The sequence below is a fragment of the Strigops habroptila genome, chromosome 16 (genome assembly GCF_004027225.2).
Source record: "Strigops habroptila isolate Jane chromosome 16, bStrHab1.2.pri, whole genome shotgun sequence".
Classification (NCBI taxonomy): Eukaryota; Metazoa; Chordata; class Aves; order Psittaciformes; family Psittacidae; genus Strigops; species Strigops habroptila.
The window spans coordinates 4,119,320-4,132,268 of record NC_044292.2 but is presented as its reverse complement, the minus strand read 5'-3'; the positions used below and the strand labels follow the sequence as shown (position 1 = coordinate 4,132,268).

The 12,949-nt window shown below is 38.4% G+C and overlaps 1 protein-coding gene across 10 annotated transcripts in view; it reads left to right on the top strand.

The window, feature by feature from the left end:
* KIF1B (kinesin family member 1B) overlaps nucleotides 1–12,949 on the top strand; it is a 94,862-nt gene that overhangs the window by 20,288 nt on the left and 61,625 nt on the right. For 6 of the 10 annotated variants that reach the window (XM_030507805.1, XM_030507801.1, XM_030507799.1 and 3 more), the window contains exons 3-11: nucleotides 2,001–2,077; nucleotides 4,063–4,242; nucleotides 6,232–6,297; nucleotides 8,100–8,278; nucleotides 9,043–9,154; nucleotides 10,179–10,256; nucleotides 10,502–10,567; nucleotides 11,294–11,311; nucleotides 12,615–12,690. In XM_030507805.1, the coding sequence (XP_030363665.1) occupies nucleotides 2,001–2,077; nucleotides 4,063–4,242; nucleotides 6,232–6,297; nucleotides 8,100–8,278; nucleotides 9,043–9,154; nucleotides 10,179–10,256; nucleotides 10,502–10,567; nucleotides 11,294–11,311; nucleotides 12,615–12,690 (852 nt within the window). The remainder of the gene's footprint in view (nucleotides 1–2,000; nucleotides 2,078–4,062; nucleotides 4,243–6,231; nucleotides 6,298–8,099; nucleotides 8,279–9,042; nucleotides 9,155–10,178; nucleotides 10,257–10,501; nucleotides 10,568–11,293; nucleotides 11,312–12,614; nucleotides 12,691–12,949) is intronic. The other 4 variants (XM_030507806.1, XM_030507803.1, XM_030507798.1 and 1 more) reach the window with 1 other exon arrangement.

The window sequence follows — 12,949 nt, the reverse complement described above, 5'->3', positions numbered from 1 at the left end:
CGTCCACACTGTAATCTTGGACAACAGCCCTGCTCAGGGACACAGCATGTCGTAGAGGAGTGATTTAATTTAATGTGTAACCACATCTGCAGAGATTTTGGTGAAAGATGACATTAAATTCATAATTGAAATGATAAGAGATGTGGGTGTTGTATTATTAGTACTTGTCACAGGAGGAAAGGGAGGAGCCCCAGTCTCCCAAGGCATAGCCTAACTGGCATGAGTATGTGAGAAATAAGCTTTCTTTGTTTAGGATGGCTGGTATCACAACGGAAATCATCCCAAGGAAGACTGTCACTATGCTTGTATAGCTTTTTTCTTTGTAGTTTTTTGTTTGCACATATTGTATCACCCCCAAAGGCAGATTGCTGCTTCAGGTACAGAAGGGTGTGTGTAAATCTATGGTGGTTCATCTGATTTTGATACCTCATGAGTATGCCTTTTTACAGCCCTTACTTACACAGATGGTGTTGAAAACAGCTGCTGGAAATAATAGATGTAAGTATTTCCAGCACTGTAGTGCTGAAAAGAAGCAAGCAGTAGAAATTCACTCCTGCAGCAAGAGCTGTGCTTATAAATTACCCTTCTTGAAATACAGAAACTACAGACATTGTGCATGCCTTTAAAATGATAGCTGAATCCATTGTCTATTACCCCCCTTCCCCAGCAAAGGTGTAGGAAGCTGCTTTGTTGCTGGGAAAGAAAAAAATCCCAAAGCAACCTAAAAGGTATCTGGAAGAGCTGTCATTAATTGTGGGGAATGCATATGTGGGGATCATATATTGAAATAATAAGAGGATCTGAGAAAAGGAAAAGAGCATAAAATTTACAGATGTGCTGATATGAAGAGAAAACAGGGCTTTTTGCAAAGCATGTTCATTCTGGTATTTGTCAAGTGTTTAGTGAGTTCACTCAGCTGAAGATTCTTAGAATCTTATGTACAAATTCCTTGGAAAGAAAATGAAGTCAAGGATTGCAAGAGCTGAAAAGGCCATTGGAGGTCAGCTTTGTGAATAGGGCTTACAAAGACTGTAACATAGGAACTGTACACAAGTGTTTTTTCATTCTGGCTTTGTTTTGTGTGTGTGTGCCATCATATATTATAGGGAAGTTCGAAGAGGAAATGTACACAAGTTGGTATGGGGTCCCTGTGGGATTAAGTGGCTATCTGCAGCTAGAACAGTTATGAGTATTACTGTTGGTTCAATAAATCAGTCCTATTAACAATCTGTCTGTAGGCTTTGTGCATATAAAAGAACATTGAAGTAAACTATGCACATAATCCATGAAATATCTGTAAATGCAACTTTCTCATCTTTCACCATGCCCTGAAAATACTGAGCTTCTTAAAGAAAATCTTCTGCAATGAGCTCCTGTACTGTGTAACATCTATTTCAACATAGACTTGAGTTGTGCTGCTATGAAACCACCAGGGATTCTTGAACTCTGTATTCTGTATCTTCCTTCTTGCCAATATCATAGAATCCTAGAATGGTTTGGGTTGGAAGGGACCTTAAAGCTCATCCAGTTCCAACCCCCTGCCACAGGCAGGGACACCTTCCACTAGAGCAGGTTGCTCCAAGCCCCTGTGTCCAACCTGGCCTTGAACACTGCCAGGGATGGGGCAGCCACAGCTTCTCTGGGCACCCTGTGCCAGCACCTCAGCACCCTCACAGGGAAGAACTTCTGCCTAAGAGCTCATCTCAATCTCCCCTCTGGCAGTTTAGAACTGTTCCCACTTGTCCTATCCCTACAGGCCCTTGTAAAAAGTCAGCAGTATTCCTTCTAGGATTTTTTTTCCTTTGATTTGTTTCAAATTAGGCCTATGGAAATGCAGTGTTAGGAAGCTGTGAGTCTATTGCTTCAATCTTGTTACTCCTGTGCAGTGTGGCAATTCTGTGAATACTCAAGATTCGCAGATCAAGTTGAGGGTCAGCAAGCTCACTAATTATGGTCCTAAATGCCAACTTAGCTAAAAGTTTGTATTTTGTTTCCTATAGGTATTATCAATCCAAAGAATCCTAAGGAAGCACCAAAGTCCTTCAGCTTTGACTACTCTTACTGGTCCCACACATCGGTAAGTTCTTTTACAAGAAAACCATGGGAGTGTGTTGAGTTTGTTTTTTTTTTTGGGGGGGGGGATGTTGACTGCCTTGATTTAACTACATTTTCCTCTAATCATGCCATCCCAGTCAGATGTTTCTGCACTGTCTCATCCTCACTCAGGTTAAAAGCTTATCATTGTATGTTGACTTGTCCTATTTGGGGGAGAGCAGAAAGCTGCACTCCTGGAGGTCCACAACAAGTTGTAAATATTTGAAAGGTTGCTGTAAATACTCTCCAAGGATGTTCTGTTCTTTAAGGATGTGTGTGAACCACAGTTAATTCAGTTTTGCCCCTAGACAAGTGAAAGCTGCTCGAGTTCTTATAGCTCAAGGTGAGATGTGGTCTGGGTTCCCTTCACGTATCTGGAAAAGGCAGAGTAATGATCCATGTTTGCGATAGCTGCAAAAGCAATGAACCCTCATCCAGCTCCTCTGCCCCACCCTGCTGTGAATTGGTGCTGAGGTCTTGCTGACTTCCAGCAATTGTTCTACAGCAGAACTGTGTTGTTCTGCCATCTACCCCTCCCCTGCCTTATTTTCTCAAAAGATATAGAAAGAAGGGATAATTCATGTCTCTGATTTTAGTAACTTGGATGCTGCAAGTAAGACAAGGAGATCTGTGGCCAACAAGATTGTTTTCATGATGAAAAACTTGGATTTGTGCAGCTCTTTTACTGAATTTTCCAGAGCAGCCATGCAAGAGGATTACAGGATCAGTTAGAAGAACATTATGAACTTAATTCCTGAAAATTAGCAGATAAGCAACATCAAAGAAAAGCGGTCTTGTAAAATCTTGATCCCACCATTAGAATGTTGGCACATCTAAATTTGTCCTGATTTTAGGAGAATGTAATATTAAAATCCAGCATTTCAGGAAGAGAGCGAGTGCTAGATTAGAAATAACATAGTCACATATGATATAGTGATACATACTCCTACAAAATCAAGTTTCAGTGTTATGTCATCTGTGGAGTCTCTTGTGGTTTGTGCAACGTAAAACATCTGTGTAAGTAATCATTACTATGATGATTTTTTTCAAGTATATTCATCAAGTACTTTCCTCAATCATCAAGACATGAGAAAAACAAACATAGACACTGAATCCAGCTTTCTGCCTGTGTTTTTGTGTCTTGTACCATGCCTGGAGCTGCACCTTGGATTTCCTCTAGTGACTGGATATTGGTGTCTGATCAATACAGTGCCTGAAACACACTACTTAAAAAATAGAGAGTTCATTTTTACCATTCATGAAGCGTTGTTTTGAACAAGCTCTGTATTTGCCTTGAGATCTGGCAAGTATGTTTTTATTGACACCTTTAACTTGTGATTTCTTTCTGTAGTCACCAGTGAGGTTGTAAATAGAAAACTGCATTGGATTAGACAGTGGGATCAGACAGCTGCAAGAAAAATGTGGTCATTTTAATGGTTTCTTTACACTCAATCTTAAAAAAACCCAACAACCAAACAAACCTAAGCAACTTTTGCGTCTCTTTTCTCCCTGCTACCCTTCAGAACCCTTGTCAAGACCAGCCACTGTGGGGTTTTTTGTAGCTTCCAGTCCTTTATTCATGTGTATTGACTCTCTGAACTCTACTTTTGGTTTTCTCCCCCCGACTCCCTCCTCCTAGACACGCTGAATCTCATTTGTCAATGATCTTGCTCAAAACTTTTCCAATAGTGTCAACAATGTTCACAAAACAGAATAGGTTGGTTTCTTTGTGCAGATTGTTTCCTCAGCATTGATGGAGTGCTCCTGTATTGTCGTTCTTCTGCAGCTGGTACTGCCTTGGGAAAAAGCTGTGTGCAGAAATGTGCACGTTTGTGTGTATTTGCTTCTTCCTAAGGGATTGACCCACAAAGGAAAAAAGTAGGAAAAAAAACCAACCCAGTTGCTTTTTGAAATGTTACTTGAATGATAGGATAAGACTGTACTTATGCTGTTTTCATGTCTTTGCAGCCTGAAGATCCCTGCTTTGCGTCTCAGAGCCGTGTGTACAATGATATTGGGAAGGAGATGTTGCTGCATGCCTTTGAGGGCTACAATGTATGCATTTTTGCCTATGGACAAACTGGAGCTGGGAAATCCTACACAATGATGGGCAAGCAGGAGGAGAGCCAAGCAGGCATAATCCCCCAGGTAAAACAGAACCCAGAAAGGGGATTTGGTTTTATAGTATGTTCAGGCACATGCTTGCTGGTGCACTCCTTTTATATTGCAGTAACAGTTAACAGAGAACCACAGCTTATTCTGAAGTGAAAATCTACTGGAGAAAAAGCATTTAAAGTCATTTTCCTCTCTGTTACTTTTTAAACTTGTACTATGCGCTCTGTATATTTTTCTTCCATCCAATTTCTCCACTTTGCCAGCAAACTAGCAAATTAAGATGTCTTAAGATGTCTTCACTGTGTTTTTTCTCTGACTTCAGCTAGGACTGCACTTAAGACTTTGTATTCAGCAGGAATTCAAAAGGTAGCATTACTGATCATCATGCCAGGAACATCTTGTGCAAACGAGTTTCCCAAAGCTAGAAACTGAATAATATACCTTGATAAGAAAAGTGTATGAAAACATTTTGAGATCCCTCCACAAGAAATACTTCATAATTGAGTATTCTATAGCTGTTGGTTGTGTGGCACTTGTTCTAAGCGCAGGCCTTCCTCAGTGTGTAGGTGCTGACAGTGAAGCAGGTTTGTTGGAAGATAATGTGTTCCTCCATTCCCAAAATAGAAACCTGAGGTTGGGTTTCAGTTTTAATAAACAAATATGCTGAACAGCTTGAGTCCTCATTCTGCTGCAGGTTTGCAGGAGACATTGGCCCTGTGCCACAGGTGTGAAATAGAGGACACAGAGTGTTGTTCTCTGTTAATAGCATGAGCATACATCCTGAAGTAGGTTGCAAGTGTTCTGGTGATTAGCTTAAAATAACATTGGAAGAGCTAACATGATAAAGGACAGAATTCTTCTATCTAAGCATTTTGGTTTTATTAAACAGTGTTTTTATTTACAGTATAACAGGTGAAATGAGCTGAAAATCTGTGACAACAGCTTCATGCTAAATTTTTTTGTCGTAATCTTGATATTCCTATTTGTTTTTCTAAAACTTCAAATACATACAAATGAAACATATTGTCTAAAAATCTTGTAGATTTAATAATGCTTCTGTTATCTACTAGTTTTAAAACAAAATAATTTCCCTCTAATTTCACTGGGAAGCCTTTCTATAAAGGTACAGAATGAACTGTCTGTTGAGGGAGAGCTTGAACAGTTGAGTCTGTTCTCACATACACAGAAGGTACAGCACAATCATGTTCGAAGTAATATAGGTTGTTGACATTAAATTCTTAGATGTTGACAAAAATTCCTGTCTGCCAGTCCCTAGTGTGGAACTTTGATACTTCGACCATGTGTCGACTGAATACTTCAGAGTCTGTATTTCCCAAATTGCCTGTATGCTTCATAATCTGTTTATTTTTCATACAGTGGCTTGTAGATTTTTGTTCCATAAGCCTCTTTCTACTCCCTTCCTCTCTGTACCCATGCTTTCTAATCTCCAAATAGATCTCCATGACTACTGAAGTGCCCACTGTTCATCTCTTCTTCCTTTATTATCTCAATTTTAGGTGTCTCATTTCAGGTATTTGTAGACAAGCACTCTTGAAGCAGTAGACTGTTTATAGTTAAAACATCCTTCATATGAAGATACTGTTAACAAATCTTGAAATCATTTCTGCCTGTTGATTTAAATCTGAACCCTGGAACCTCAGCACGCTGAATAAACAGACTTGTTTTTATGAGTCTAGGAGAGGATTAAGGATTTTAATAATTCCTTTCTAAAATTAGTGCTTCCCATTTCAGTTGTTATAGGCTTTTTCTATTTTATAGTACAGAATAACAGTGTTTGTTAAACTTAAAACAATGGTTGAGCTACTATATAAAATAAGGTTGAGTGATAGTGATGTAGAATTGAGATAAGTCTCTTCCCAGCGAGGCTGTATGTGGTTGCTGTAACAGGTTCTTTTTCTTCCCCTGCCCTCAATCTAAAGCCAATTTAATGACGCATCATAGTAGTTACTTGTTACCACTCAGGAAAGACTAATTTCTGACTCAGATTTTGTCTCTTTCCAGCTGTGTGAAGAACTGTTTGAGAAAATCAATGACAACAGCAATGAGGAAATGTCATATTCTGTAGAGGTGAGTATGGTGAGGGATCAAAGAGTATCTGTGTGCTGGACATCAAACTGAGCTTGGGTGCTGCAGTATTGATGTTGCATTAAGATGCTGTGGGGTTTTTAATTTCATTTTATTTTAAGCTTTGTGTCTTTTCTGTTTCATGTTTGAGGCAAATGTAGTTAAAACCTGTCTGGGACACTTTCCTTGCCAATTGTTACAGTCATAATTTATACCCTATTTCCCAACAGGACTTGTCTACATAGCTCAGACATCTGTTACCTGACATCTGTTAGCAGGGTTGGTTTACAGAGAAAAATTGTTTAAGCTGTGCGTACACAAGAAGTTTGTCAGTGCTTAATTTTTCTTAATTATTATCCTTACTTAGGTTGGGTTGTGTTTAGGTAGTGGTTTTCATTTGCTATCCTACTACACCATTTCTTTTTCTGTCTTGTCTCCCTGCACCAAACAAAAATAAAAGCAGCCACTTCATAGAAAGACTATTTCCTGTCTTTTACTGTTTTTTTTCCCCCAATCAGTGTTAATGGCTTGACATGCAAATACGTTGTAGGAAGAAAGGAAGAACAAAAAGCTGGTAGAATTCAGATGTGATTATTATTAAGAAATGTGAATTTCAATCACTGCTGCTTCTAAATCACAGAACTGGAAAATTACTAGTTCTGTGGCCCTGAATCTGTCCGTTTTAACACTTCATTTAATTGCATTTCATTAACATTTGATGACCTAACGCTTGAATACCATAGGGATATCACGTTTAGGATTTGTGTATGAGAAGATTCCCACATTTTCCTGGTGTTTTTTCTGTTTCATACTTGTTTATGGTTCTGATTATGTCGCCAAGAATAGACTTGTGCATGTGAGAGAGAGAAATAGTCTCTCTTATAATGGAAATCCAAAAGAACGAACATCTGACATATGAGCAGAAAAGGGAGTCAGGAATAGTGATGAAAATGTATAAATAGTGTTATGTGATCTGTTTTGGGTATAGAATTCATTTATCTGAATTGCACTTAAACAAAAAGAGATCTTCAATCTGTGATTTTCTAAATTTAGAATTTAGAGATTGAAATTTAGCTTGCATCTGTAATCTTTCCCCAGAATGAAGTAAATAACTTCCTGTCTCTTTTAATATTTAATATCTTGACGGCTGCAGCTACCAAGTACCTGTTGGACTGGGATAAGCCTAGTGCCACGAGAAAAATAGGAATTAAAGAATGCATTTAAAAATAAGCTCAGCTTTATAATTTATTTCAAAGGGTGCAGATTCCAGATTACCATAGTTTGAATAATTGTACTGATGACTCAGGAATACAGCAGGATGTGGGTATAGCTTAGAATCAAAAGTTGCTTCTGCATATGAAGAAATTAATTCGTTCTTCCCCTCTTAAGTTTGCTGTGGAGGCTCATAAGAGAGATTCCTTGTAAGCAGATTCCTCTTACCATCTGTCTTGTTTGCCTCTTTAGAAAGATAGTTTTGCTGCTGTGCCATATTAAAGCTGTTAAGATGATTGTGAACTCAAGTGTGTAATTTTTAATTAAACACCAGTGCTTTTTGAAATGGTTGAGGGATCTGTATGTGAATGTGAGTGTTGCAGCTTGTGCTGGAGATCTGAGGCATGAGACTAGTGGCTCTTCTTCCCTTCTGCCATTGTCTCAAGCTGGTAAATGAACTGAGACACTCACCTACAGCATTCCTGTAATGGACTGTGGGAGTTTCTACCACTGGCACCCTGAAATGCTGCAGGGCTGCTTGCAGAGGAAGCCTTAAGAAACACTAAATTGTCCATGCAAATTCCTGTTTTCAGGTGAGTTACATGGAGATTTACTGTGAAAGAGTCAGAGACTTGTTGAACCCGAAGAACAAAGGGAATTTGCGGGTGCGAGAACATCCTCTGCTTGGACCATATGTGGAAGATCTGTCCAAGTTAGCAGTCACGTCTTACACAGACATTGCTGACCTCATGGATGCTGGGAACAAAGCCAGGTTAGTGATGATAGCACATTGTATATATTTATCTCTGTTGTGGGGATATATGGCATATAGCAGCAAATCTAAAATATCTTTGGTGATGCATTGGCACTTTTGGAAGAAGCTCAGGAAGAGTATTATACGCCTCAGGCTGAGGAGTACTGTTGAAATGTGCACTGATCAATGCTGTTAAAAGGCTGAAATTGATTTGTGTGGGGAAGCAGCACTGCAAATCACTGTATAGATATTTAAAGCTTGTAATGGCTTGAGATGAGGTGTGTAGATAATTATACTGGCTTTTACTTCTGCCTTTGTTGTGTACTCTATCACTATATTGGTATAAATACACATGTGAACACAGTCTCCTCTTTCATTCAGTCAAGTGGCCAGGACTTAAGTTGCCATTTTAGCTTTAGGTTCTGATTCGTTAGTAGTTGTTTTCATGTCAGCTGTAGGCTCCATTTAACAATGTGTGGGAAAGATTGATCTAAATGCTGCTTGTGTTTTCTTGGGTGTTTGAGTGTAAGGTAGATTACTGAGTACACAGATTGAGGAAGTCTCTTTAAACTGTGATGAAGATGGGAGTAATTCAGGTGTGAAAAATCACAGGGTTTGTTAATGGCATTTGAGGTGGCTTTGTCTTGGTTACAGGGCAGAACATCAACTATACTGCCTCTTCGTCTTATTCATCCCCAGCTGCTTTCAGCCCTGCAGGTAGTTGTACTTTCAGCACAGAGGCTACTGTTTTCTAAACATGTCTATATCTGTTCATATTTTAGGACTGTGGCAGCTACCAACATGAATGAAACCAGCAGCCGCTCTCATGCTGTGTTTACAATTGTCTTTACTCAGAAGAAACATGACACAGAAACTAATCTTTCCACAGAGAAGGTATGTTACAAATAAGTGGCTTTCTGATTGTTTTTCACAAATCTTCCCTGCAATGACTTATTCTTATTGGCAGTATGATGATAAAATGAGAATTAATTGGGTTTTCTGGTGTTCTCTTTAAGGGTGAACTAGCTGTGTGCCTTGACAGGGCCTTTTTATTTCTTATGGTGTTTTTGTTTGAATGTAATCCTAAAAATCCCGCACATATTCTCCATCTAAATGGAGAATATGTGCAGGATGAGAATATAGAGATGTAGGGAAATAGGGCCTTAAGGACTAGGTTCTATGGGGAGTGATATAGGAAATAAAAGAAGTTAATTTTCCCTAGTCTTGTTCCCAAAACTTTCTGTGGTTTTGCTTCTCAGTGCAAAATCTTTGCCTCTTTAGTTCTTTTCTGCAGGCACAGGAATTGGGATGAGTGAGATTTAGGCACTTTTTTGAATTTGCATATTAAAAGGAGGTGCACTGTTTAGCATGGGATAGCTTTTTCTGCCTTTTGTTACTCTGAAATAGAGGCTATGTGCAGAAGTAGCTGAAATACAGGTAATGTTCATGTTTCTGAACTGACTATTGTGGATAGCTCTGAAAATAATGATGTATCGAAGACAGCACCCCCTGTAAAATTATCATTAACAGACATGCAGTCTGTTTAGTTAGGCCAGTGCACTGTTGTTGATGTCTCTAGAGTCAGGATGAAACATTAAGTTTCTCTTCTTATGAGATTCTTGTGCTGTCAGCAGCAGTTTTGACTTCTCTTCTGCTCTGTTCACACAAGACCTCATTCTCTCTTTTTAGGTAGAGGGGTATATTGATACTTAAACTAGAGTATAATCCCAGACACCTCTGATCCATAAGATAACAGCATCAAGCTAATTGCTTGTGAAAACTTTGACCGTAGTTTTAAGCGCACTGTGGTGAGTCTTTTAGACAGTAGAGTTATTCTCATGCTATAGAATTCTTTGAAGTTTTGTTCTTTAGCTCAGCAAGAGCTAATTGTCATTGTTGATGTGCTTTCTCTCCTCAGGTCAGCAAGATTAGCCTTGTGGATCTAGCTGGGAGTGAGCGAGCTGATTCAACTGGTGCCAAAGGAACCCGATTAAAGGTATTGGGCCACCAATGTATGGGGGAAGAAGGGGACGTGGGTGCACAAGCTTCATGTGGGCTCTTGGCTTGACAAATACTGAAGAAAAGAAACAATTGCTATTATAAGTATGGAAAAAACAGTTGCAAAACTGAAGACTTTTTCCCCTCTCTGATCGTGAATGTGACAATTGGCTTCTTAAGTCTGCAGAGGTTCATGGTTGAACAATTTTAATTACTATATAATACTGGGTTTTCTTTTCCCAGGAAGGAGCAAATATAAACAAGTCTCTCACAACTCTGGGCAAAGTTATTTCAGCACTGGCTGAGGTGGTAAGTACAGCATTTAGTTACCTGCAACAACCTATTCAAAACTTGTAAAGCTGAGACAGTAAAAGCTGCGTACAGCAGAATCATTCATGTTCTTGGCTTAGCATTCTGAGCCAAATTAGCTGTGTGTATTTTGGTAGATGAATTGTGTTGATAGTTTTCTGTGAATGTCATGCAGGCTGGTAGAAACTTTGTTGATAGCTTGAAGCATGTGTTTGTTTAGCTGTGAGGAAGCCTTGCAAAAGAAGCTATTGTTTGTGTAGAAGACATCTTCACGTAGCAAGCTTTTAGTCCTGCAGGGCAGTTACTTTATTTAAAAGAATAAGTTTAGAAAACTAACTGCAGGTTTGTTGTTAAACATTTTAGAAATACTAGTGTTGATTATCACTGGCTTTTTTTTCAATTGCAAGACTTAATAATGTGCTGAGTTGAGTGAGCATATGTTGAACACAATGTTGTACTTTGTCTTTTTTTATACTCAACTGCTATTTAAAAACCCCAAGGAAATTATTGCTGTTCCTTTTCAAAGTGAGTTCTCAACAGCTTGGGCAGGTTGAGTATACTTGAGTGCTTTTTAGATTTATCTTTTTTTCATGAAAACTCTTCTCATTCATTGGGCTTCTCAAGAAAAGCAAATACTATCCAAGACAACATGGCAATTCTGTATAAAACTCTGTTAAGAAGCTCATCTTGTGTCTTCTTCCTCTTTCTTTAATGCTTTCAACTTAGGATAACTGCACCAGCAAGGTATGACGGTCTGAATAGTAGTGGATGTTGTCTTGTTATGTCTGAGTGTAAGATTTTATTCTCTTCACTTAGGAATCAAAGAGCAGGGATCTTTTATTTCAGATCCTTGAGAAATTCCTGTGACTATAAATTATAACCATGAAGCCTGAGAATTATCAGTGCTATAATTTTAAAATGTTCTAAGGTTGGGGATAAAGTAAGGAAAAGTACACGTTTAAGTATGTATTTAGGACTATTCTTTTATTGCATTCCTGCTCCTGATTTGGTGACTTACCTTGGGAATATTTGCTTTTCATATGGATAACTTTGTCTTTGCTTTCATGCTTCTACTCCCCATACTTTTCTCTTTACCCCATATGATGGATTGTCTGTGATCAGTCAATTCTAGTTTTCTTTAGCATCTGATGATTAACAGCCCTTTGCAATTTTACTCATCCATTGTAAGGTTACTCACCTGTGGCAAGGGACAGTAGACCTATTGCAATTTAAGCAAGAGTGTTAGGTGGAGTTTCACACAAATGATAATCAGGCCTTTTATTGCAAAGCCATATCCTGTGTTAAATGTTGGGTGGAATAAAACTTGTGGCATCTCTTGAAGCGAGATGCTTGCCTGTTAACTATTTGTGTAAACAGATGACCCAAGCATCACATTCTGTTATAGAGCTTTTGAAGTTAATCATTGTTTCATTTAGACCAAATAAAGAAGCTGGGGAAGTCTGCCAAAGCTGCTGAGAAGGTGCTTCTCTTGTGTGGAAGTTCTGTATCTGTCACTACTGATTGTAGGATGGGATAAAGGATTGTACTAGGATAAAGTACTACTTAGATACTTGGGTATCCAAGTACATACACTTAGGTCATATGCCATGTGCATCTGTATCTCTGTAGCTGTGCAATCTCCTGTAATAGACTTTTGACTGCTCTAAAAAGCTGTAACTTTTCTAGCAAAGGAAGAGTGAATCTCCTCCTGAACGAGTAAGGTTTACTGCCTAAATTGTCTTGGAATGGTGTTAAAACACGGAATTTAAATGCCAGGAAGATATTCTTCATATACAGAAAAATCTTTCTGAAGGTAGTGCATCAAGGGAATTCTCTGCATTATCATCTGTTAGATGTCTGAATACGTTGCATATTATCTAATATCAAACTCAGTTATCACTTGTACAACTGAGGATGAGCCGTCCTTCTGTTTAGATAACATACGTGGATGCTGTCATGGTTCTTTTGATATCTATTCTATGATTTTTTGTGTCTTTAATTTTCCATTTGATGTCTACTTTTCAATAATGTGTTCTTTTCTTTGTAGAGTAAAAAAAAGAAGAAGACAGACTTTATACCATACAGGGATTCTGTACTAACATGGCTTCTTCGAGAAAACCTAGGTATGGCTGGTTTCCTGTGCCAATAGGGAAAAAAAGTCTTACTAAATTTTGTGACTGCTTTTAACTCAAACTTGTATCAAGTATGAGATTAAATAATTTTACTAGTCAAATCTGACTTCCACCTTTGGTTAAAGTTACAACTCTTTCCTATGATTTTTGGTATGTTCCTTAGAATGTAGAATATATCTGAATTCTATAATTTATTGAAAATAGTGTTGATGAATACTGTAGTTTCATCTGAAATCTTGCCTGTTTATTG